At 24.5% G+C, this 26,656-nt stretch overlaps 4 protein-coding genes and 1 long non-coding RNA gene across 17 annotated transcripts; 2 read left to right on the plus strand and 3 right to left on the minus strand.

Annotated features, from left to right (window-relative positions):
* The first annotated feature begins 120 nt into the window (after positions 1-120).
* On the plus strand, positions 121-8,523 carry LOC100869829 (uncharacterized). 8 transcript variants are annotated; one of them, XM_086908823.1, is made up of 8 exons: positions 121-454; positions 850-1,153; positions 1,957-2,254; positions 2,382-2,517; positions 2,611-2,730; positions 2,838-2,938; positions 3,903-4,316; positions 4,888-8,523. In XM_086908823.1, exons 3-8 carry the CDS (start codon positions 2,042-2,044, stop codon positions 6,349-6,351), a joined length of 2,448 nt encoding a protein of 815 aa, XP_086764949.1. In that variant the 5' UTR covers positions 121-454; positions 850-1,153; positions 1,957-2,041; the 3' UTR covers positions 6,352-8,523. The 8 variants fall into 8 exon arrangements, with proteins under 8 accessions (XP_086764949.1, XP_086764947.1, XP_012343021.1 ...); XM_086908821.1 differs by having other exon boundaries at positions 1,970-2,254; XM_012487567.3 differs by having other exon boundaries at positions 282-454; positions 821-1,212; positions 1,970-2,254.
* On the minus strand, positions 4,663-6,075 carry LOC147657514 (uncharacterized). Its single transcript, XR_015292257.1, has 2 exons — positions 5,952-6,075; positions 4,663-5,260 (listed from the first exon to the last, which is right to left on the minus strand). It is a non-coding gene; the product is annotated as an uncharacterized LOC147657514 (long non-coding RNA).
* Positions 8,524-10,306: 1,783 nt separating the features above from the next.
* Positions 10,307-13,961, minus strand: Zyx (lipoma-preferred partner zyxin). Of its 2 annotated transcripts, none has more exons than XM_086908827.1 (6): positions 13,443-13,961; positions 13,032-13,170; positions 12,393-12,870; positions 11,974-12,311; positions 11,475-11,890; positions 10,307-11,396 (listed from the first exon to the last, which is right to left on the minus strand). In XM_086908827.1, the coding sequence occupies exons 2-6, from the start codon at positions 13,164-13,166 to the stop codon at positions 11,144-11,146; spliced, it is 1,620 nt and encodes a 539-aa protein (XP_086764953.1). In that variant the 5' UTR covers positions 13,167-13,170; positions 13,443-13,961; the 3' UTR covers positions 10,307-11,143. The 2 variants fall into 2 exon arrangements, with proteins under 2 accessions (XP_086764953.1, XP_086764954.1); XM_086908828.1 differs by having other exon boundaries at positions 12,393-12,846; positions 13,443-13,899.
* Mvl (solute carrier family member malvolio) lies at positions 13,352-22,585 on the plus strand. 5 transcript variants are annotated; one of them, XM_086908824.1, is made up of 12 exons: positions 13,352-13,445; positions 17,680-17,873; positions 17,959-18,081; positions 18,145-18,371; positions 18,500-18,638; positions 19,126-19,281; positions 19,406-19,564; positions 19,652-19,702; positions 19,772-20,154; positions 20,234-20,444; positions 20,544-20,614; positions 22,236-22,585. In XM_086908824.1, the coding sequence occupies exons 1-12, from the start codon at positions 13,379-13,381 to the stop codon at positions 22,300-22,302; spliced, it is 1,848 nt and encodes a 615-aa protein (XP_086764950.1). In that variant the 5' UTR covers positions 13,352-13,378; the 3' UTR covers positions 22,303-22,585. The 5 variants fall into 5 exon arrangements, with proteins under 5 accessions (XP_086764950.1, XP_012343027.1, XP_003694454.1 ...); XM_012487573.3 differs by lacking the exon at positions 13,352-13,445 and adding an exon at positions 16,998-17,074 and having other exon boundaries at positions 17,677-17,873; XM_003694406.3 differs by lacking the exon at positions 13,352-13,445 and adding an exon at positions 17,053-17,226 and having other exon boundaries at positions 17,677-17,873.
* Positions 22,586-22,998: 413 nt separating this feature from the next.
* LOC100870581 (prostatic acid phosphatase) lies at positions 22,999-26,635 on the minus strand. Its single transcript, XM_003694408.3, has 7 exons — positions 25,887-26,635; positions 25,616-25,714; positions 25,019-25,441; positions 24,810-24,933; positions 24,524-24,735; positions 24,281-24,461; positions 22,999-24,197 (listed from the first exon to the last, which is right to left on the minus strand). Exons 1-7 carry the CDS (start codon positions 25,983-25,985, stop codon positions 24,073-24,075), a joined length of 1,263 nt encoding a protein of 420 aa, XP_003694456.2. The 5' UTR covers positions 25,986-26,635; the 3' UTR covers positions 22,999-24,072.
* Between the last annotated feature and the right edge of the window lie 21 nt (positions 26,636-26,656).

The following is a 26,656-nucleotide window of genomic DNA, read 5'->3' on the forward strand; positions in this document are numbered from 1 at the left end:
CTTTAGGTTGTATATTCAAACATCATTTGTTATTTATCTTGTAACATTTGAACATCAAATATCCGTATAATTGCTAATACTACTAGATTCAAAGCAGCGTCATCATATATTATTAAATATATTAATTTAAAAAGTATTTGTTTATTATGAAATAAAAATTCACTATACAAATTACTAAATAAATTTATAACATTAATAAACATGAGAAAAATAAATTTGTTAAAATATTGATAAAATGATAAATTTCATATTGACAAGAGCAGTACGGCGGCGAATGTTTCAGTCTTTCGAAGTCAACAATGCTGTGAAGAAGCACATTTTAGTTTTTCTTCCGTTTTCGTTTCTCGTTTCAATTTCAGTGTTTTTATTCGGTTATTCATTGAGGACTAGTTCATAGATAATCATGTTCCTCATTGAGAAGCAGTTCCTCGAATGTTTGTGTATTAAAAATTAGGTAAGTTTTGCAAAGAAAGAAAACTTATACAAACCATAGTAACCGCAATCAATCACCGCCATTATGATAAAATTAAATTTATCCAAAACAAATGATTTTTAAAAGATATAGATTAAAATTAATATTAAAATATGAATATTCATATATCTATGATTAATAATTTAAAATTTTCATTATATGACTATATATAAATCGATATTTGTATTATTAAAACAAAATGTTAAAAATAAATTTTCTAAATATAATTAAAATTTTCACTAAATGAGAATAATCATGATTTAGGAAATTAAGATCTATGGTGTGTTATTTGAGATAAATTTGATAAATATTATATAGACTATTATTATACTGTAAGAAATTTTAAAGATTTATTTCTCTCTTCCGAAACGTCTGAGTTCTTATCTACAAGGCTGAAGGTCTGGACGTGTTTGACGAATTGGAAATTTAAAATCAAGAAAATTAGCGCCTTAAACAGCGCGTATGACCGCCATCTTGTAAAAGTGTCTGTAGTGTTTGGAGGTTTAGCGAGAAGGAACAGCAGCTTCGCCGGAGGCTGGAAGTCCTTTTGAAGTGGTTGCAACGGTCCTTGGCAGTCCCTGGGCACCCAGGTGACCTCGTGCGAGGCCAGGGTACCTACAAGCTGCTAGGACAACCTCACGGCCAAAAAGCTCATTTACACGCCCGACTCTCGCGAAGATGGTGAGCATTCTTACACGAAGATTTTCATCTAACCCTCTGACAAATTCGTTTTTCGAATCGTGAGTACATTTTATTTGGAAATATAATGTTACAATTGTATGAGATAGCAATTGTATAGACTGATTTTTTTGTCAAATATTTTCGTTTATTTTATTGTAATTACTGTAGCGAATTTTACCTATTAGACGAACAGTTTTCTCACTTGTCAATATTTTTAGGTAGCGTTAGATTAAAGCAGTCGTTTTGATGATTTTGATATATATCGTTGATAACTTTTTTGTGCTTCTTTCTAATACTTTCATACGTGGATAATGTAGCATAACCTATGTTTATTTATCATCCTATAAAAAAAAAATTGATTATAATGTGCAGATCGACGAATTGTTTTTGTTTGCAAACTTTCGGATCATTGACAGCGTAGTAAGTCTCGTATCTATAATTAAAATGTCATATATATCTACAGAAATCGCAATATTTTTGAATTTTTAAATTCCCTCAAGTGTATATTTTTTCTTGATAAACAATATTATCATTTGGTATCTTCATTAAAAAAATAAATATGTTAATTTTTAAAACAAAATATAGAAATATTTTTATTCAAACTTTATATTTTTATGTTCATTGCCTTTTATTATTTTTTTAAAATAAATCACCTTAATTATAAATTTTGAGGTATATAAATATATTTGACATAAAAATCTTATATAATTTTATTTTTATTAAGTTATTCTATATTTATTTCATCCTTTTTTATTATATCCTTATATTATACATAAATATTAGCAGCGTTCTTTTAATATTAGTCATGTTATTTAGAGTTCGGCATCCACGGGTGGAACTGAGGGGTCTAGTCCAGCCTCTAGCCCTGCCTCAGCAACAAGTCTCACCATGGCTGCTCCAAAATATGGTACTTTGGTTCCAAATCGCATCTTTGTAGGCGGCATTTCAGCTAATACCAGTGTAGAAGAACTTGCTCAACTTTTCTCCTCCTACGGCAATGTAAAAGCTACAAAAATAATTGCTGATCGTGCTGGTGTCTCCAAAGGTTATGGATTTGTTACATTTGAAACTGAAGAAGAAGCTAAAAGACTTCAACAAGAGGTTTATAATACATATTTTTTATATAAATTATTTAATATATAAATTTTTTATATAAATGCATATATTTAACATAAATTTAAGATATTCATCAAATTATAATAATAATATTAAATTATTTTGTTTGTAGTCTGAATGCATTGTATTAAGGGAAAGAAAATTAAATATAGCACCTGCAATTAAAAAACAACCTTTCAATAGATCTTTGGATGGTGGTTCTGGATCACCACCCTCTGTGCCTACTAGTACTTATTATTATCCAAATGGTTAGTGTATTTATATTTTATAATTTTATAAATGTAATTGATTTTAATAGTTTTATAAATTTTTTATTATAAAAAATTATTTTTGCTTATTAGGAATGGGACTGACATATCAAAATGGTATGACGTTTTACAATACAACAGCTCCAACACCAACAACACCGATTGCTCCACCAACTGATCCAGCAACTATTTATCAAGCTACCGGAGTGTTTGGTAAATTTCACAAAGAAACATATACATTATAATTTATTCAATTAATTGAACTAATTTATTGAATTAGAATGTTTCTTCTAATCAAACTATTCAATCTTAATAAATAGGGCCACAAGCTGCTGGTCATCAAACTTTCGCGCCTGTGATGTATCCGTGTCCTGCTCCATCTCTGTATATGCCACAACAATATCAATATTCACCTATGCCGGTAGGTAATAAAACAAATAAAAGATTGTGCGAACTTCTTTCTCTGATACTACTCCTTTTTAATCTTGGGTCCCTTGTTCACACTTTATCATATGAATTGTCTATGGGTATAGCTTGTACTTATATTAAACGGTAAATCGGTTGCGGTTTGACAGACAAATGGTTTGATGGGAGAAGCCATACCACCGGCGTTTCTACCCAACCCTCAGCAAATGCCTACTTACGTCCTTCTCGACGCTATACAGTATTGAGGTCTAAAGGTACATGGTCTATGCTAAATGACTAGCATGCAACGCATTATCTTTGTGCGTTTACTTTGTCAAACTTTTGCATGGCCTATCAATGCATGCATCACTTATCTTTTTTTCACAATTTATAATTTATATTAATAATTTTACATATAAGTTGTACGTATACAAATGAACGTAAGTTTAATTATTAAATACACATTTATTATGCTTATATCACAAAAAAATTGTATTATGAAATCATGAATGAAATCATACAAAATGTATCACAGTGTAACATTATTGATGATTTCATATTGTTTATATTTTCAAGCGTGCATTTATGTATCTTTCGACTTCTTTCTTTTTATTATTGAATTCTATCACATTTTTATATTGTATACAGACAATATAAAAAAAATATGTATAATATTCATTATGTGATAGCCTTTTATTAGAAGAAAAAAAAAAAAGAAGAAAAAAAAGAAAAAAATAATATGATGAAAAAAATAAAGGTAAGATATCTAATATTTGAAAATCTTTTTGTTGTCAATAGCAAAGATTTTTATTTCGAAGCATGTATATTGACGTTAATATATTTTTCAAAACAAGATGACTACATATACAATTAATATATAATATTTTTTATTTTAAAGATATTCTATATATATTCATTTCTATATATATTCTTGTTAATAAGAATTAATTCTAATAAGTAATATTTTTCTTTTTGTGTAGTACGAGTGTTATGCAGGGGCAGTTGCCGCCGGAGCTCATCAGTACTTGTATCCTACAAATAACTCACAAAACAATACAAGTGGCGGTAACAGTAATTCTGGAAGTGGTAATAATGGCACAGGAGCGACCAGTCCACCGACGGGTCCTCCACCACCACTTCCATCTTTACCACCACCACCGCCGACACATTTTTATCCTCCTGCCGCTCCACCACCGCATCATCATCCACCGGTGCCTGCAGGTCCTGCGCCTCCTCAGATGGATCATATTTACTATCCTTTCGCAGCCGGGCCCCATCCGCCTCCACCACCACATGCATCCATGGGATTAACTGATCAACAACTACTACTTTTCCCGTCTGATGCCACATGTCAACAAACATCTTCATCTGATGGCCAGGCTGCTCCTCAGGAGGTAAGTTTTTTTCTTTTTTTAGGAATATATAATGTAATAAAAAATTATCAATACAAAATTATAAGGAGGCCAGTACTCTTTATAATTTTGAAACATTATAGGTTTATATAAGATAGGGCACAACGTACAAAATAGCCATGAATACATTTTATTACTTTGTAATTTTTGGAATTTTCTAATGAATATTTTTAGTGAATTATAGATAATAAATTTCAATCTGGAAACAATTCAGTAATGAAAAATTATTTGTTTGATAGATAATATTCAAATTCTCATTATAATATGTTTTACTTTTTTATGATAATTTTTAAAGATTTAATTTTCGAAAAGAAAAAAAAACCATATATTTTTATATAATTAATTGTGATATTGGCTTATTTTACACGCATGCAAATTATTTTTGAAATTACTACAGATATAACAATATGTTGTTTTAAATTCCATTATTAATATGCAACTCTCATTTTCGTACAAATGTATCCATAATATCATATTACTCGATCGAATATATTCATTAATTAAGAAAAGAACAACACACACGAAAAACTACCATCTGTAAAATAAATCGCAGGATTCTCGTTCGACATCGAGCCACTCGGAGCAAGCACATGGTGAAACACAGGCTGCTTCAGGGTCAGCCACACCCTTGGTGTCCTTAATGCCCGTGAAATTTCCCATGTCCGGTCGTTACACCAATTATCATCCGATCGCGATACATACCGCCAACTTGTACAGTTCCCAAACGTGTTTAAACGAAACTGACGATTGCAGTGGTAATCAGATGCATTGTAGGGCGATTGTTTATCATCCAGCAGCTGTTTACATTCCTCATACACATACACCTCCATTTCATAATGCATCCGGTGGTACAAGTCTGTTGCCAACACCGCCATCCGTATCACAGCAATTATTTGATTCGACCAACAAGAATCAGTGCTTCAATTCTAGAGATTACACGAAATCCGGCAGTGTAAACACCCTAAATAATTATTCGAAATCGCAAAATCACGGGATCGCGTTATCGCATCAAAATCCGTTCGTTCGAGCTCAAAACTTGGGGAATTCTCAGCCGTACAAACATAATAACTTAGACGGAGGTTATAAATATACGACGCCGGCAATGAGCTCGCGATTCTCCATGCAGTATAACAAAAAGGCGGCTGGTTCGAACGTGGGCTCACCGGCTTGCTTCATAGCACAAAAATCATCGGAGAATTATAATTCAACTCAGAAGTCGGCTGTTTTCGGATCGAATTCAACCGGTGGACAGCCGTATAATTGCACGAATTCACAGAAAATGTTCAACCCGGCAACGAATTTTGATTACGCGAATAATCGTAAAAATAACACTGGTGGGGATCAGTATTTCGAGAATACGGCGAAATCGAATAATTATTCTACCCGTAAAAATACGACGAGCTATAGGAACAATGGGGTGATTGGCGGACAAACCGAGGGAAGTAACAATTCAAATAGTCAATCGAATGATAAATACGCGACTAATATCGAAAACGAGAATAGTACTTCGCAGGGTATACAAGGGACGGAGAATAATAGTTCGGAGAAGCCGGTGAGCCCACCACCAGCACCATATTCGCCCATGACAAGACCCCTTCCAACTTTGTCACCACCCACCTCCCAGGTCCAGTTCTACAATCCGGCGCAAAACCGTTATCAGCCATCCTTAGCCCCGTCTCAACATCAGCAGCCACAGCAGACGAATACTCAGCGTCGTTACACCATCGCTCCTGCGTTGTCTGCAAGCAGAAAACCGACGGAGAAGTATACTAATTCCGGTTCCCAGCCAACCACCACGACAATGTTACGACAAAGCAAGTACAAGGTGAACGGAATTATGCAGACGGGTAACAAAGTGACGGATGATAGTTTGGGAGGAGCTGGAGATGCTCCACCTGGTGTTGGAAGAATGCCTATAACACCACCGGGAACACCAAGGACTCATCCAGGTCATCCTGCTGGCGATCAGGGTCAGCTGAGCGATACGTGCCATCAGATGCAAGCTCTGAGCCTTTGAACTCGTTTTCTCGATATATACATACATAGAAACGTGTATGTATAAACAGGCTCGATTCGTTTTTCCTCCCTTTCTTCTTCTTTCGGTCCTAACCGTACGTGTAATAACGATGCGTACGCGTTTATATATAGGTTAGAATAGATAGATAAAAATATAGATTAGGTAGATAGATGATGCATCTCGATTTCGAAGCCGTATGAAAAAGCAAGCAAAAACAGAATGGAAAGCATGCCGATTCACGGACGATCCCTATATATTTTGAAAACTGCATAGAAACATGAGCGCGAACGGATACAAATATCTGAAACATGTTTGCTCTATTCTCTTGTGATCTCAATCCCAAATCCCAAATTAAAAAGATACGATATAAAAAGAAAAAGAAACAGAAATAAAAAAAAAAGATGAAGAAAAAATAATTAAATAAACTTCATATGTAAGTGTAAATTAATGCTCTTCGGTAAATTATTAAACATTACTAAATTGTTAAGCATTTATAAAAAATATATTATATATATTATATATATATATATATATATAAGATAAAAATACGATAAAAGATTATTATATTAGTTATAAAAGAAAAACGATATACACGATTAATATATATATTACATATATATATATATATACATATACTGAAATATATTGTATATATATAAATATGTATATATATGCATGTATTTATCGAAGAGAACAGATATAATTAGAATAATGAGTGAAATAAGGAAAAAAAATTCGAAGTCAAGCTACAATATTATATATATATCTCTTTAACAAGAATCGAAATGTTTAACGAAAGAGAGACGAAGAAAAAAAAATTCTATCTTAATAGATATACAGATATGCTACATTATTTAAAATCTATATATGTTATATATGCAGTATTTAATGTTTATGCGCGATAGGCTCGATAAACCATTGAATCTCACGAGCAAGGCTAGAGTAGGATAGATGGATTACAAACAGAACAGAAGAAAATAAACAAAAAAAAGAAAAATATATATATGGTAACAACAAATAATATGTTATTATCGTACAAAGAAGAAGCGATTTGTTATGTGTTCAAAGAAAAAAAAAATGGTAGTGACGTTGACGATAATGAAGCGGAAGGGTAATAAGGTGGCGAAAATAGAATTGATTTCATAAAACGGTTGCTCAAGGCACTGCCACATCTCTCAGTTTTGATTTTCTACCTGAAACAAGGTAAAACCAAGTACTTATAGTTTGATTAGAGTAACCGTGAACACATTCTCACGCATTTCGAGACACTATAGTAGGAAAAATATACTAATTTATTTGTTCTTTTTTTCTTTATAATAGTAAATTATCCACGTAAACAGGAGAAAAAAATATTTAGAAAAAAAAAAAAAAAGAAAAAAAACAGAAGAACGTAAAATAGCTATTACAAAAATGAAAAAATGAAAAAAAGAAAAAAAAGAGATGCCCCAAATACCCGAAAATGAATAAGATAAAAAATACAGTTTAAAAGAACAAAAAAAAGTATGTAATAATGAATTAAATAAATGTGTCGGCTGTGAGCTTCCAAGCAAATAACAATAATTAAATTATTATAATATAAAAGGTTAAATAATATTCTACCTAATTGTTATAACGTATAAATTTCTTTTATCTATAACGAGAAATTTGTTATCTCATATCTCGCATATTGTAGCTATTATTGTCTATTTAAATGAGGAAAATGGAAAATGATAACGAACTAAAGATTTGTGGCGCTGTGATTTAGATGTCGCGGCGAAATATATGTATAGCGATTGAGAAAAAAGTTTATGGGGAAAAAATAAAAAAAAGGGAAAAGAGGAAGAGAGTAAGAAACAAATATATTTGAGGGATCCGTAGACGAAACGATAAAGGCCTAGAACGCATATAGATTACCCGTGAGTCGTTACGAAAAGAAATTAATTTGTTGATAAAAAAAATGTAAGAGTGCCTTCTATTTGTTTTCGTGATTGTATTGTTGAACATTTGTTGCGTTATGTTCCAAGAGCCTCTAATGTTGTTATAAGAAAAAAAATGTTTGATAAATGTTGTTCCTCTATTTATTTATTGATTTACGGACCTGCATGGCCCAAACCAGCACCCAACGAATTTAAAAGTGTGAAAGTATGTGCTGTTAGGAAAATGGAATTCAGAAATGGAAACTAAACTTAAAAAGCGAAATGATTTTATGGAAATAAGATAGAAAAGAAAAAAAGTTAGCGAATACATAAAAAACAGAAAACATCGCATACGGCATTCGAGTCGCATGACCCCCTTTTTTCTTATTATTATCATCATTATAATTATTATTACTATTATTATTATTATTATTATTATTATTATTATGGTTATTATTATTATTACTATTATTATCATTATCATTATTATTATTATGATCATAAAAGAAGAAAACGATATTATACATATGTAATCGAAATGGAAAAATGATAAAAGCAAAAAAAAGGAACAGAGCAGCTCGTTTCGGCACTTATTTCTATGTATAATACACAACAAGATATCTCAGCAATATACAAATATAAATATATACATATAGATATATATATATAAATATTAACGAACGAAGATAAATAAAACGTATACCGGAGGTATATGGAATGCGAATGCGATAGGTGCGTATTTGGGTGTGCGTGAGCGCGTATCTGGATAGAGGTGGCTGTGATTATTGCGTGCAAGTTAGAAATGTAAAACAGAAAACATGAGAAAAGAAGACAGTTTACGTGTGTAAGCATTCGTGTGTAAGTGCATTAAAGTTGTCTCTCTCACACACATATACACACTACACACGCATATTTCATACACGTATACATACCTAATAAATAAATAAATTAATGAATATATATAAATATATACGTCTATAACGAGAGATAATATGAAAGCAAAGTACAATTCTATGTTCAGTTTGGTACTGGTTTAACTAGCGAACGAAACGTATATTAAGAAACGAGTCGTTTATTGCAATTATTATACGTGTACTAAATTCAACGTAGAATGGTGCTGATAATAAAATATAATATATACTTCGCAAAGTATATTATAATATAAAAGGAGTCTAAGATAGATATTAGCGGGTATGCGTAGTTGAATATAGAAATATAATTGATGTATATTATATACACACAGTGTAAGAGCGGTGTGCTTTCTACGATTGTGGATTATTATATGTTCATACTACGTTACGTGAAATAGATTTTATCATCACATAATGAAAGATTTTTGTTATTCCACGAGTAGCTATTTATTTTTTTATTAATTCGATCTTTTTGCTAAATTTCTTTTGCTTGTAGTATATTGCTAGAATAAGACTAGCAAGCTTGCAATAATTCAGTATTGTTAAGTGAATTATATTAAATACTTATAAAATAATGAATCTATATGGTGCAATCTCAAGAAATATATTAATTAGATTTTTTTGTTTTGTTTACCAATTAGTGATTGCACTATTGTAGTTTAAAAACTATATGTATAAGAGTCTATTGAGTTCATTTTCTTAAAAGTAATTATAAGTAAGATACATTCCACAATCTATAAAGCATGCCTCCTAAAACACAGAAATTGATGTATTAAGAAAAGAAAACATAAATTATACATAAAATGACATGTAGGTTGTACAACAAAAAATCTAAGTACTCAAAGATAATAAAAAAAATATATTACGTATAAGAGATGCATATATTTAAAAACAAAATAAAAACATCTGTGCATGAACATTATATAGATGGAAGAGCCATAGCAAGAAAAGGTATAGATTAAAATAAGTACGAATCTCTCCTGCAAATATATAATAAAATCTCATTAAAGATATGAAATATACAATGCTCCAGTACATATATATTGTATTTATGTATTTACCTTTCTCATTTAGTTGATTTATTTCTAATTCTTTTCAAAGTGATAAAAATAATTTAATTAATGAATAATTAATTAAAAATATGCATTATTTTTAAATATATTTAGTGTTTTATTCAATATTTGTTCCAATAATACATTTTGTAATTAAGTCTAAATATATTTAGTCTTTTTACTTACTAAGTAAATAATATAATTTAAGATATTTGCATTAATACATTGTATTAATTCTATCCTATCACACGATTTACCATAAAACGTAAATCTAAATATGTTATTGATTCAATATATGAGAATAATCATTTTAGATCAATAGAAAAAAGCATATAAATTACAAAATTTCTACTCTACATTATTAATATTGTGTGAATAGTCATAGTTATATAAATTTAATGTTCTTAACAATAAGAATAGAATACTTTATTTTAATATTATATGTGATATTCTACTAAAATCACATTAAACATCAGTAGTTGATCATTTATTACAAGGAATTAATTTCGAATAGATTTTATATGTTAAAATTTTTTTGCTTAAATATTTATAATTAATTTTTCGAAATTCTTTCTCTTGAAACATGGCAGTATAAAGGCAGTAATATTATTTGGATTTTAAAATTCTTTCAAATCTGCATCAATCACGATTCAATGTACATACATATAGATGTACCAATTTCAAAGTATAATTCTTTAAAAAAAGTATACAAATATTATGAATATATATTTGGTGTAATTAAATGATGAGAAGATTGCTCATATTTAATTATTGAAATCGTTTTGATTAAAAAATATTTTAAGAATATATAAAATGTCAGATATTTATAAATATTTATAAACATTATGTTATCTCTAAACATTAAAAATTCGTAAAACGGCAATTATAAATTTGACAATTTAATATATAATTGTAATTATTATATTTATGCCATTTATAATTCAGTTGTCATATGTGATGTTAATGCTTGCACACGAGTAGCATTACAACTTTTGCATAATACATGATCATCCAAAGGATAGCAGCCACGTCCTTCAGAATCAGAAGATAAAATCAATCCACAATCTTCACATTTATAGCACTGAATATGAAAACTACGATCTAGTGCTACAACACGTACAGTTTCATCTTGACCTGGTTCTGGCATAATTGGTAACTTACAAACGCAACAACGAGGTGCAAATTTTCTATAATATAAAAATATTAATTTAAAATTATAAAATTAATTATTTTATTTGATAATTATCAATTAAAATATTACTTACTTGTGGAAACATTGTATACAATGAATTTGATTTGTAGCATCTACTGTAAATGGTATGCCATCCAAACTTTGTCCACAAACTACACATGTAAAACAGGATGGATGATAAGGTTTTCCAGTGGCTCTTAATATTCTATCAAGTATTGGTCTTGTGCAAACACAACACTTTTCTAAAGTATTTAAGTAATCCTCTTCGCAATAAGGTTTGTTTTCAAGTGAATAAAAAGGTTTACCCTGTAGATTAACTTTACAAACATAACAACAGAAACAATCAATATGAAACACCTTATCCATCGCGGAACAACCGGTACCTTCGCCTTCAACTTTACGACCACATTGTGCACAAATTCCATATATATCATTATCTTCGGCATTATCTTCCATTCCTTGAACCAACAGATCAGTGAGAACATCCACCTAAATCAAATATAATTTTTAAAAATCAGTTTTTTTATAACAAAAAAGTTAATATATATATATATATATATATTATTACATACTTCTTTAACGGGAGATACTTTTCCTTGAGGTTGGGTAGATGTAGCAGATCCATAACCAGAGTACATAGAATAATTACAAGATAATTGTGATGGTGGTCTAGGATTAATTGGTTCATATATAGATTCATATGTAGAACTGGATTGTGAACTTGGACCATAAATATCATTTGGATAATTATCAGATGGAAAATCAGTTTGATAAGTAGCACGTCTTAATTCACTATAACTAGACGATACTGGACTTGGTGGAGGTGGTAATTCTTCTGGTGGTGGTGGAAAAGAACTACCTGGTACACATGGAACATATTCGGAAGGTTCTGGTGGTGGTGGTAAATCATCTGTAACATATAATATTTAATATTTACTTAGTAATTAAACTAATAAAAATAATTTATAAAAAATTATTCTTCATAACTGACCATTACTATGTGCAGAAGAAATATTACAATATGTGTTTTCTGGCTTAGAATTCCATTGAATATTGCTATAAATTATGTCTTTTTCAGTTTTAGTTGTTTTATTAATTGGTATAGATATTGGAGGATCTATATTGCTATATACAATGTTTCTTGTTGATCTTGAATGATCTTCAATTGGAACTTGAGGAGCTGGCATATTGCTAATATTTGAATAATGATTTTTTTCATCATATCCATATTTTGGCTCAAATTTCTCATCTGATTGATGAATATAGAAATTTTCGTTATTCTGATAATTTTTGGAAATATCTTTTCCATTTGCAGTAGATGAAAAATCATTTTTCTCCATATTTAATAGCACATATGGTGAAGGAGAATTTACATACAAATTTGATGGTTTTTCATTTTGTCCAGAATTATTAAGTACTGTACTATATGATGGCACAGATGCAGCCTTTATGGTATAACTTTGTGGTACCTGAAAAATATTTTACATAATTAAATTCTATATAATTAGATTATTTGAAAAAATGTATTCTTCTTAATTTTACCATTGATGTTTCCATAATGATGGAACAGTCATGAAAAAAAAAATATGATGTCGTTAATAATAAAATTATACTTATATAATATACTGACCTGTGGCTGAGATTTTTTTGGTTTTGGAGGTACAGCTGGTCCAACTTTTTTTCCAGATTTGATAGTTTTAATACCATCTCCATGATTAATTTGCAAATTTGCAATTTGTTGCTCCAAATTACTAACATTAGACATTTTTCTACAAGCAACATATACATATTTTTAATTTTTTTTTTTATATTATATGAAATATATGAATTTAATAAGAATTAATGTGAAAAAATTAATAAAGAATTATATAAACAAATATAGATATATTATATTTATGTTTAAAATAGTACAATATAATTGGTAACGTTATCGCAATAAATTATCAGTTTGATTTTGTATTTATCAAGTAAAACTATATGCTACCTGTATACTTCTATTACAAAATGGAACTTACACCATTGAAAAAATCATTAATCTTACCTGGTAAGTTAATAAACCGTTATTTTTTTTTGTAAATGTTTTGTATAAAATAATTTTTTCGAAATCAAAATAAATAAAAAATTTTTAAGAAAATCAGATATGCTCTGCACTTAACCGTGACACAACTGAATGGCTGACTCATAAATCTCTTATCTTGTAGCTCTAAAAATTCCTTTACAATGACTTTTTCGTATATATAAATTTTAATAACTATAGTTTTCTTTCTCTTTTATAGTTTTCAACATTCAACCAATAATTAAGATAGCGTGTTTATTGCTTAAAAAAAAAAGAAATTATCGATAATTTTAATGTATGTACATATTTGAATAGTCTAATTAATAATTCTTTATTATTTTGTGAAGAGATTTGGGCAATTACAACACATTTATTTTCAAACAAACTTCACCACACCCTAAATTGTACATCACAATATTGCACATTATTATATAGTTCAATTAAATGAAAAAAAAATGTCTCTGATCCAAATGTTATAAGTTCATTTGATGCACATTTGTCACTAGGGATTTCAACTGTGAAAATTTAATATATTTAATGATTTTTAATCAAATAATTTATAAAATTATATAATTTTAAATTCTAATGTAAATAAATTATTTTCCGTTTTTAAAAAGATTAAATGAAATTTAATTATTTTTGTTTCTTTTCTTTATTTTTTTTTTTAATATTAATTTCTTTTAAATACGTAATAACGTGAAAGTAATATGAATTACGCAAATTAATATTCAGCGCCATTTTTGAAAATATAGTTTTGATGTAATATAAACATTTTTGCAATTAAATAATAAAAAAGTAATTTTTAGTTTACTTGACTTCATTCTCTACTATTACGTTTCTGTATTATTTAAAATATTAATAAAATATTAATAAATATTAATATAATATATATATTAATATATATATGTTTTTAAACATTAATAATATAGTTTCTATGTCCAATGTTAAAAGCTAGCTTATTAATGTTTAATATATTTTTATTTTTATTACATATATGTTTTAAAAACTTCATATTTAATAAACAAGTTTTAGCAGATTATTTTAGCAGATACAAAAAATGCTTTACAGAAATAATATTTTAAAAATGTATTATTATAATTATTATAATTATATTTATTATTATAATTATCCAATATACTATAAAAATAATTGACTACTGAATAATTAAAAATTATTCTAGTTTTAATTTGTTTTTTAAAATTTTTTCAAAAGTCATTAAAATATTTACAACATTATACATACATAACAAAAAGATTTTCTATTATTGCAAATATTCATTTATATTTATTTATTAAAGTCAAGGAAACTATATATTATTTTTCTAACAAACTAATATATGATTCTAAAAAATATTTTTATCAAAGATATATATATATATTATAATTCTTATTAATCATATAATAATTATTTAATGAATAAATATTGATAAGTAAACATTTATATTAACATATAAGAGAGACATACATTTTCAATTATTTTGTAATTATAAATATATAAAAATAATATAAATATATTAATTATAAATTAGATTATATGTTAAAATTCTTATATTCTATTTGTAATTATATTTTTTATTCGATTTATTGTATTTATAATTATTATTTATAATTTATTAATATTTATTTATGTATATTATGTACTTACTTTAATTTACGTTTTATTTTCGTATCATCAAATTATTATTTATTATCATTAATTTATTTTTATTTTAAAACAAATTTTTTATATATACAATTTTGAAAGTTCTTTTATTGTGATAGAGAAATAAATAGATAATAATAATAAACAGATCATAAAATTCAGATTTTAGATAATATTTTTAAACAATTAGACTTATTACAATACTAGCATTATATTAAAAAATGTTTAACTATAAATGTTCAACTAAAAAAATTAACAAAATTAACATTAGAAAATTTAAAAAAATATAAGTTAAAAAAAAAAGATTAGAATGCTTTAAAGGAATTATTTTAATTTTATATTTACATTAACATTTAAAAATATATATTTAAAAATATAAAATATTTATTTTAAAATAAAAATTTAAAATTAATAATCGATGAGTTTTTTCTCAATTCAATAATAAATTTTCCTTGTTTACTGGGATTATCCCATATTATTCATAGTAATGAAGTTACTGTCTTTTATAATTTATGTACTAAATGTTACCGATAACAATTATTTTTATCTCAATGAATATAAATTATGATATATTTTTTAACTATTATTAACTTTTATTTAGTTGTTTAAGAAAAAATTATCCTTTTGCAATTTTTATTTGACTATTTTTTTTAATTTTTTGATAAATTACAATAACTAATTTATTATATAATAAATCCCTATTGTGAAATTATACATACATTATATAATTCTTGGCTGTTAAGAATTGATTGCTGATATCTAATATAAATAAGAAAATATTTGCTTGATATTCTAAGTTAAATATTTGGATCGATTGTCCTCAATATGGAATGCAGTTAGTTATACACGATAATCTTTTATGATATTTTAATGTTCCCGTTATATTTTGTTCAAAACTCGAAAAATTATTGAGAAATATATTTTTCTGATCATTTTAAGAAATATATTTTTCTATCAATATGACAAAAAACATTTAAAAAAAAAAACACAAAAGAACATACACGTGTTGAAAATCAATAAAAAATCCTCAATTTATCTAATCATTAATCATATATGATTAAATTTAGATATTAAGCTACGTGAGCAAATACAGGAAATTAATTATATCTTAATAGTTAATTTATCAATTAAAAAATTGTAACTAAATATTAACTAAATAATTTTTAAAAAAAATTTCTAAATAAGATAAAAAAAAATAAATTTTATGGTTTAAGAAATATTTGAATCAATTAATATTTATTAAAATATTTTTTACAATCATAATAATCATATAATTAATAATCTAATTCTAATTAAATATTAAATACAGGGGGAAATTTTCCTTTTTTATTATAGTGAAATATAAGTTTAACATAAATCGAAATAATATAGATAAGTTTTTTGAATTTTTTCCAAGAAACATTTTGAATTCAATTTAATAATTATCAAATTAGTCAAATGAAGATTTTCATATGATGTATGATTCACATATGATAACGTATATAAACGCATCAAAATATTCCATATATTAAAGTTGATTAAAGTATTAAAGTCATTTGTGATTTAAATCATATTCAATTGATTGAGAAACTAGATTTATATGTTCTCCGAATAAAATAAGTTATAAGAAACATGCTTTTTTTTTTTGAAACAACGTAAAATGACCGATAATATAATTCTTTTTGTTAAAATAGAAAGATAATATAATGAATGTATTGCAGATTGAGCACTATAAATAAGTTATTTTGATGATATAGATTTACAAAAAAATCAAAGTCACAAAGAATTTAAAAATTATTTGCCACTAATGATAATGAGAAATATTCTGTAAAAGTTATATGCAGTTATTTTAATGCTGTGGGGAATCCCACACTTATATGCACGGTTATAAATTCTATGCATGTTTAGTCATTGATGAGTTTGGATATCCCCGCCAAGATCACATTTGGTAATATTTCGGACAGAGAAGGGGAACATCGAAGAAAGATGCTTGTGTTGTAAGTCTTGTTCATTTGCTTTGTCGCAGTCGCATTAGTTAGTGAATTCAGTTGATTGGAAGTTTTTGTTAAAGTTTATTGAATATTTTATTTCAGTTATGTTTTTGTTTTAATTGTATATGAAGAAGCATTTTTTTTTTCTAAATTTTATGGTAAAATAATATTTAATTTATTTTTATATTTATTTAATTAATTTATCTTTAATTTATCTTTTTCTTGCAACAAAGAAAATTTAATATTCATTTTTATATTGGTAAATAAAACATATTACATGACTAATAATATGTATTTAAATATATAGTTATATTTAATATATTTACACATTGCTTTCAATAAGAATATTCAAATTTTTTATTATATTAATGATAATTATCGAATTAAATACAGACATTACGAAATTATTAATTTATAATATATTATTTTATTGCTTTTTTTTAGTTACAGTGAAGTGTTGAACTTATATATATTATATATATATATTATTAATATATATATTATATATATATATATATATTATTAATATATAAAATTAATAAAATATATAAAATATATAAAATTAAATATATTTAAAAATATATTAAAAATTATTGATTATTTTTCAGAAGAATTTTATCGATATACCATGCAGAATAGTTATACTATTGATTCTAACAATGATTCAACAGTAACAACATTGTCTCATCAATGTAGAGAAGAAGCACAGAATAATGAGAAACCAACTGAAAATACTTGTTTAACACCTAATAGTAATCAGACATACTTTGCTGATGAAAGAATTCACATACCAGAAACTGAAAATGTAGTATATATTGATATTAATAAAGGCTAATATATTAAATTTTAATAATGATAAATAGATCTTTAATTTTATTTGATTTTTACAGAGTTTCTTTAGTTTTAGAAAATTATGGGCCTTTACAGGTCCTGGATTTTTAATGTCCATAGCTTATTTAGATCCTGGAAATATTGAATCTGATTTACAATCTGGTGTTGCTGCAAAATATAAGGTACTTTTTTTTTAACTAATTGTTAATTTATTTGATTTTTAATTTATTATATTATTTTATTAGTTATTATGGGTATTATTAAGTGCAACTATTCTTGGCCTTATTATGCAAAGATTAAGTGCAAGACTTGGTGTGGTAACAGGTTTGCATTTGGCAGAAATGTGTTACAGACAATACAAAAAAATACCTAGAATAATTTTATGGATAATGATAGAAATAGCTATAATTGGTAGTGACATGCAAGAAGTAATAGGAACAGCTATTGCTTTGTCTTTATTAACAAATAAAGCGTAAGTAATAAAATTCTTTCTATGTTTTTATTATTTAATTAAATTATATTTTATTTTTTTACGTAATTAGTAAATATTTATATTTTTTAATATAAGTATTTATAAATAATATAAAATTTATTATTCAGGATTCCTACATGGGGTGGTGTTCTTATTACAGTAATTGACACTTTTACATTTTTATTATTGGACAAATATGGCCTAAGAAAATTAGAACTTTTTTTTGGATTTCTTATTACAGTAATGGCTATTACATTTGGATTTGAGGTAAATTTTAAAGAAATAAATAAATATTATATATACAGAGTTTTAATATATTTGCAGGATCTAATATATTATATTATTATACATGTATTTTTTTTGATTTTGTGAGAATGTTGATCTTTGGAAAGCCAATTCTAGAAGCCAAAACAAACATAAAAGATATTATAGAAAAATATTTATTGAAGTTTATATATTAAATTATAAATAGTTTAAGTTTGAATTAATAATTGAAATGAAATGAAGTTAGAGTGAGATATCTATTTTTATCACATCACTAGCTCATTCTCTTTCCATTTCGCTTTGTGACTTGTTTATATTGCAAATGCAAATTTAAATTATAACTTAATAAATAATTTAATTAATAAAAATTTTTATATATTAACTTTTGTATTTATTTCAGCTTCTAGAATAACTATCTAAAAATTTTCCTCAAATTTTTTACAAATATATGTATACATAAATTAAAATCATTATTATTTTCAAATTTTAGTATATAGTTTCTGCTCCACCTGAAAGTGAAGTAATAAGTGGAATGTTTATACCTTGGTATAAAGATTATGACAGGAATATGTTACTACAAGCTGTAGGAATTGTTGGTGCAGTTATAATGCCACATAACTTGTATCTTCACAGTGCTCTTGTTAAAGTAAGAAAAGAACAAAGAGTATAAATAATCTTTTTTATGAAATTGAAGAAGTAGGCATTCTTATGTATTAAAATTATTTATCAAATATTAAATAAATATTAATATAATATTTTATAATTTATAGTCCAGGGACATTAATCGTGAAGAATCCAAAAAAGTAAAAGAGGCAAATATGTATTATTTCATTGAGGCATGCATTGCACTTCTGGTATCTTTTATAATTAATGTATTTGTTGTTGCGGTATTCGCAGATGGACTTTATAATAAAACTAATTTAGAAGTTGTAAGTACAAGAATCAAGAATTATAAGAGAAATTTTATACTATAATTTTCAAAATATATTCATATATATTATCAATTTACATTTTAGTACAATCTTTGTAAGGATAACAATTATACTCTAGGAATAGATACATTTACAGTAAGTAACAAATCATTAAAAAGTTTTATTTATTATTTATTTAAAAATGATAATTTTTTTTATTTACAGAAAGAAAATACTACTATTTCAGTAGATCTTAACAAAGGTGGCATATTTCTTGGTTGTGCATTTGGTGCAGTAGCAATGTATATTTGGGCAGTTGGTATTTTTGCTGCTGGTCAATCTTCTACAATGACAGGAACATATGCAGGACAATTTGCAATGGAAGGATTTTTAAATTTGCAATGGGCTCGTTGGAAACGAGTTCTCTTTACGCGAATGATCGCTATTATTCCAACCTTTCTCGTTGCATTTTTTAGTGATATAGATAATTTAACTGGCATGAATGATATCTTGAATGCTATTATGACTCTTCAGTTACCTTTTGCAACATTGCCAACAATAGCGTTTACTAGTAGCTCTCAGATTATGGGTGAATTTCGAAATGGAATGTAGGCTTTATTTTTATTTTTATATTTATAGTTTTTTAGTTTTGTATACAATATTAATATATATTTTTATAAATTTCAGAGTTAATAAGATTGTTGCAACAATATTATCTGTTATTGTAATAACTATAAATATATATTTTGTAATAAATACTGTTCAAGAAGATTTACCGCATCACTGGGCAGTGATACTTGCCATTTCTATATATTCTATTTTATATCTCCTATTTTGTTTCTATTTGACTATTCACATGGCTGTGAGTATGGGCGCAACTTCTCTTGGTAATCATTGGGTATGTATTAAATTGAATTTATTATTTAAAAATAATAATTATAAAAAATGAATTGAATTATAAAATATCATTTTATTTTATTATTAATTTTTATTGCAGTTTGTAAGAAAATATATTGGAAATCCTGTAAGTACAAAACTTGGATTATCAAATCCTGCAATATATGCAAGGTAAGAATTGTATATATTTTATGTATAATAAAACTTCGTTAGTTAATTTAATTAATTGTTTTATAAAATTTACTAATATGAAAAAAAAAATTACTTTTTCCATTTATATAATATATATGTATTGTAATTAACAATGTAATATAATAAAATACATTTTATGTGAGAATATATAATAATATTGATAAATTATTTTTGTAAAAATTATTTTAAAATAATTGTTATCTTATCTTATATTTGTTTATTTAATAAGTAAATTTATATAAATAATTCATAACAGTTTTACTTATATATTTTTTAATAAATATTATAATGATTGCATATATTATCAAACTTAAGAATAATCCTTTTCTTGGCATTGTAATTATTATAATAAATAAACATTATTATATATTCGTTAAATAACATAATTTTTAATAAAATAAGTTTAGTTTAGAAAATTTGCTTAACATAATATATTTTAAAATGTTTGTTTAATATTATATGTAACTAATTGCTCTATGTCTAATAATATCATTCATTTCTAAAATCTATGAATGCGCGTGTATATATAAAAGACAAGAATTAAGATATAATTGAATATAAAATGTAAATATGAATACAAAATGGAATTAGAAATATTTATTGACCATCATATATGCTTTATTAATATTATATATATATTATAATAAATACTAACACATAATAAAAATATTGTTTTTTTTTTTTACCATTTTATATTTTTTAAAAATTATATTATATAATTTTTATTACATTTTGGTTTATAAAATAAAAATTATATTCCAAAAAAAAATTTTTTTTATATGTTATAAAGTGTTCTTTTTATATTTATTATTATTTTTTAAACATATAGTATATTACACAAATTATTTCTTTTCCACACATAAATACATTCATAGTTTCTTCAATACATCAAAAACATAAAACTCAAAGAACTTCACATTATAAACATGCTTTTACCATAATTAAAAAGAAATGTTTAATATTAAAAAATCGCAACATCATCTGTCTTCAACTTTATATATGGTATGTACTTTATTATCAAAAATTTATATATATTTCTTTTTTTTTACATATTTTTCAATATATAAAATTCTTAAGATTACAAAAATAAAAAAAGAATTCATATGATGAATAAAATATTAATAAAATATTGCTAGAGTTATGAATTGCTATTAGTTATAAGTTGAAAATATAATTTGTTATAAATTATAAAATAGAAAATTAATAACAAATATTGTATTCAAAATTATTAATTTATTTTATGTTTATCATTTGCCTATATTATTTATCATAGTTTTGTTAATAAATCATTTTATTATATGATTAACTAAATATTTTTTCATTACACATACATGCAAGTTTTAATAAATGCAAGTACAAATTTAACATAATTAGATTTTTTAAGTTTTTTTATATATAGATAAGTTTTTAATATTATTATTATATTTTTATAAAGTATACTTATAGATAAAGTAATAATCAAATTATATATTTTATTTTGTTCATTTAAACAAATTTTTTAAATTATCATAATATTTCAAATATTTTTTTTCTTTTATTAATCTAATTAATAAAATTAATTAGATTAATTTATTTATTATCTAATTTTTTAATGTTTTAGGTCTAATCCAGCATTTAACATTCAAGAAAATTGGTCTGGAAACTTTACTACAGTACCAGAATATTGAGAGAACATTATTGCAAATAATATGTGATAAATAATATTTAATACTCGTGATTCGCACTGCTAAATTTTAGAATTATATAAAAATTAAAAATTATAAATATGTCTATAAATCAATGTTTTTTATTGAAATTAATTAAATTCTTAACATAGAGATAAAAAGAGATGTGAAATAGTCATATATATACGCTTGTATTTATGTATATATATATATAATTATTATTATTATACATTATAAATAAAATAATTGTCTCTTTAAAATAAAATTGATAAAATATGCAATTAAATTTAATATTTGAAGAATTTTATAATTAAGAAATTTAAATAAATGAAAATATATTTGAAATATAAGAATGTGGTATATCTAAAAAAAAGTAATAAAGATAAATAATTAAAAAATAAAAATATAAAATATATCAGTGAATATATATATTATGCATATATAATGATATTTATATTATTATCTGTGTTATTTTTTTAGAGATAACAATTTTTATATATTTTATATATATAAAATTATATATCATGATTATTTAATTTTAAATTAAAAAATGCTTAAAGTATATACAATATTACTTTGAAAATAAATCAGTTCATTATGACTGTCAATAAAAATGGATCTCATATAATATATGCAAGGTATATTTCTCATTATAATTCAAAAATTCTATGTAAAAAAAATACTTATTAAAAATACTAATTTCTTTATAATACTTATTTTATTCGCTTTTAAATGTCACAAAAATACTTTAAATAGAATACAATTTATATTTGTATGCTTATATCGAACAACAAAATATAGTGATAAAATAGTTCAGTTTAAAAATTGAAAAATTTTTAGAGTATAATCTATTTGATTAAAATAGGACGTAACTTCTTTCTTCTCTAAGATATTGTCTTTTTGTTTCACTAAATCTAATTTACTTTGTCTTTCTTATTCAAAAAATAGGATTTGCAATAAATTATAATAACATTCATGTAAACATATTATAATTTAATAACAAATAGAATTTTAATTAATGGTAATTTAATATAATATATGACTAGATACTCTTTAAAATATTGCAAATTTAATTTCTTTAAAATATTTTATTTTATTTTTTTTTTTTGAATTTCAAATATTTATGAATCTATTTGTTTAGTATAAAATAAAAATTAAGATACCCTGAGTTAATATATATATTTTAAAATTCATTTTTTCTTATCATAATATATCATTTTTACAAAAATTATTTTAATTACTTTAATTTTTTCGGAATTAATGTGTAAATTATTTTGGTCATCACAGATAATTTTGTAAATTCATATTATATATAAAAATCAATTTAAGTAATATAGCACTTTATAATCACAAAAATTATTAAGGATCTTTTATTCTTCTGTTAAGCTAAAAATTATTAGAAATACCGTTTTATAACAGCCTTGTTTTCAACAATCTGTATGAGCATATATAATTTTTTTTATCAATTAAAATTTATAAATAATTATGGATTTATTTATCCACTTATTTAATTATAAACTGAAATGTTTTATCATCAATAAAAAAGTACAAATATCATAAAATATATAAAATTTTTTTCGAATATTTTATGTGAAAATAATTATCAGACTTATTTTTCGTATTATAAATTCATTTCTTAATTGTTTGTAAAATCAAATATGAGTTTTATAATTTATCGTAATTCTGTTAATTATCTAATTACGAAAACATTGATATTATAATAAAAACGCTCACGCATAATGTCAATTATTTCTTTCACAATATTATATCCAATTATATAGGATCCGTTGTTAATCGTAGGTAATACTGATTATGTTCTCGTTTATAATGCCAATAAATAAAGCCCATTATAAATAAAACTAGTAAAAGTAACATTAATATAGAAGATGTCAGTATTACTGAAATAGAATAAAGATTAAATAAATGATTAAACTTTATTATTTCTAATAAAAAGTATATTTATATTATTTTAGAAATTTACCAATAACTGCTGGTGTATTCATATTATATTCAAGTTGTTCCCAATCCATTGTACATTCTTTTTCCCAATTTATAGGTATAACATCTTTTGTTAGTGTAATAAATTGATTTAAAGGACATAATGTAATGCAACCAGGGAGTGTTAAAAGTTTTGGTTCTTCACTAGTATTTTTATAATATATCTATAAAAAATATTAATAATTTTGTACTGTTTATTCATATTCTTTTTATTTTAAATACTTACAGTTACAAAATACTGATTTTTTAAATTTATTCTTAACTCTATCAAAATTGTAGCAGTATATGGTGGACAATGTGGTTCAAAAACATTTAAAGTCATTAACATATTAGCTAAAGTTTCATCATGAGCACTATACATCCATATTTTCCTATCAGGTACTAAGGCATTTTTTGATTTTTTTTCCATATGATCTATCATTTCTCCAAGTAATGATCCTGTTTTTTTATATCTTTCACATTATAATATAAATTTGATTTAAACTTTTTTTAGATACATTAAAAACAATTACCTGATTTTAATCTTTGAAGAATTTTATTATAGGCACTAGTTGTAAAACTTTTTTCAGCAATAGATTTAAGTTTATCTGGGAATACTGATTTTGTCCATTCTGGTAATGTTTTATTATAAAGATTCTATAATGCAAATTCAGAATATATAGAATATATCAAATAAAATTATTTATTAAAAGAGAAAATAATTTAGAAAATAAAAATTTACCTCAATAAATAAAGTATCATAAAGTTGTTCAGCAGATCTTAGAGATGAAATCTTATTTCCTGTTTTTTCTGTCAAATATGCATATAATTTTTTATTTTCTTTATTTATTTTTCTCATTTCTGGAGAATTAAGAACTTTATCCAGTTCATAATCATATTTAGGACAATATTTTTTAGCAGCTAAAATATAATCTTTATCTTCTGGAATAGTATGCACTGGAATAGGCATCCATTTAATATTACTCCATATTTGTTTACCAACTGGTGGATATAAACCAGCAAGTTGTGATTCTGCTGACATTAAAGTACGATCTACATCAGTACTTTGAATATAAATATCATATGGAGAATATAATTCATTTAATAAATATGAATAGCGTTTGCGAATCCAACGGCCAAGTAATAAATGTTGATCCTTTCCAATCTATAAACAATTTAATAAATATATTATTGTAAGAAATAATAAAAAATATTCCAGAATGATTTTAACATTAAAAATTGAACATAGTAAAAATAATATATAAAATTGATATTTTTTTCTGTTAAAGGAATTATTTAAAATAAAAATTAATGTATATTAAGATTAACAATTACTTACATTTGTTAATTGACCATATGGAACTGGCCATATACTTTCATTATTGTAAGGATCATTTGGATAAGGTCTTATAGGTGTTCTATCTCCATGTCTATACAACTGTTAAAGAAATTAGTTATTTTTAAAAGATAATAATAATCATTATTATATTATTTAGTTCACATATCGCATTAACGAGATGAAAAATAAATATGTGCTCATAATAACAACTAATATAATATATGATATAAAATATCAATATTATTTATTTAGAAAACATTTTTTAACTTACAATATTTGCAAAAACAATAGTTCCCAAATCTATATCTTGAGCGTTTGATAGATTCATAATAAAAAATGTTAAAACGATGACAAGCAAATTTTTATTCATATTTTTAATTATGGTTTACGCTTTCGAACCACTAATAAGAAACGTCATGTAAAAATTGAATAAAGCAACAATTTATTGATTACCGCAACCTGTGGAATACTATAAGTTCTAACATTTGATACGTATCGTATATTGCTTTCGTCAGAAATTTTATCACTTATGTAAACATATAAAAATTGAATTGAGCAATATAAAAAAAATTCTAATGTTACCAAATTACTAACATTTCGTTGTTGCCAATATTGGCTCAACGATCCTTAATTCATATAAAATAAGAACAAGGTTATTTTACAGTGGTACTCATATTTGAAATCTTTCTTAAAAATATATTATATTTTATCAATTAATTTTATTTTCATTCGAACTTTAAATTTTTATGAATTATGAGAATAAAATATTATTTATTGAAATATAAATATTCATAAATTATATTATATATCTACTTGATTTTTTATCAATGTTTTGAAATAAATTTATATAATTAGAAATGATTACATACATTTGCATTATACAATTTGCATTAATCGTTGTAAATAATTATATGGTAAATTAAAATTTCATATGAACATAATTTTTGCTTTGAAAGAAAAATTCATTTTAACAATTTATTTATGAATATATATGTATTAATAGAAATAAAAATTGTAAAAAAAATATATGAACTTATATTT

The sequence above is a fragment of the Apis florea genome, unplaced genomic scaffold (assembly GCF_048593485.1).
Source record: "Apis florea isolate Af1SG1 unplaced genomic scaffold, ASM4859348v1 contig_3081_pilon, whole genome shotgun sequence".
Classification (NCBI taxonomy): domain Eukaryota; kingdom Metazoa; phylum Arthropoda; class Insecta; order Hymenoptera; family Apidae; genus Apis; species Apis florea.

Coding starts and splice junctions, on each gene's coding strand:
- Mvl (XM_086908824.1), top strand. CDS start 13,379: ATGCTACCTGTATACTTCTATTACAAAATGGAACTTACACCATTGAAA. Junction 18,639..19,125: donor CTATTACATTTGGATTTGAG/GTAAATTTTAAA, acceptor TTCAAATTTTAG/TATATAGTTTCTGCTCCACC. Junction 20,445..20,543: donor CTTCTCTTGGTAATCATTGG/GTATGTATTAAA, acceptor TTTTTATTGCAG/TTTGTAAGAAAATATATTGG.
- LOC100869829 (XM_086908821.1), top strand. Junction 2,255..2,381: donor CTAAAAGACTTCAACAAGAG/GTTTATAATACA, acceptor TTTTGTTTGTAG/TCTGAATGCATTGTATTAAG. Junction 4,317..4,887: donor GCCAGGCTGCTCCTCAGGAG/GTAAGTTTTTTT, acceptor AATAAATCGCAG/GATTCTCGTTCGACATCGAG.
- LOC100870581 (XM_003694408.3), bottom strand. CDS start 25,985: ATGAATAAAAATTTGCTTGTCATCGTTTTAACATTTTTTATTATGAAT. Junction 25,442..25,615: donor CATATGGTCAATTAACAAAT/GTAAGTAATTGT, acceptor AATTGTTTATAG/ATTGGAAAGGATCAACATTT. Junction 24,736..24,809: donor TCTTCAAAGATTAAAATCAG/GTAATTGTTTTT, acceptor ATAAAAAAACAG/GATCATTACTTGGAGAAATG.
- Zyx (XM_086908827.1), bottom strand. CDS start 13,166: ATGTCTAATGTTAGTAATTTGGAGCAACAAATTGCAAATTTGCAAATT. Junction 12,871..13,031: donor CAAAAAAATCTCAGCCACAG/GTCAGTATATTA, acceptor AATATTTTTCAG/GTACCACAAAGTTATACCAT. Junction 12,312..12,392: donor TTCTTCTGCACATAGTAATG/GTCAGTTATGAA, acceptor TATATGTTACAG/ATGATTTACCACCACCACCA.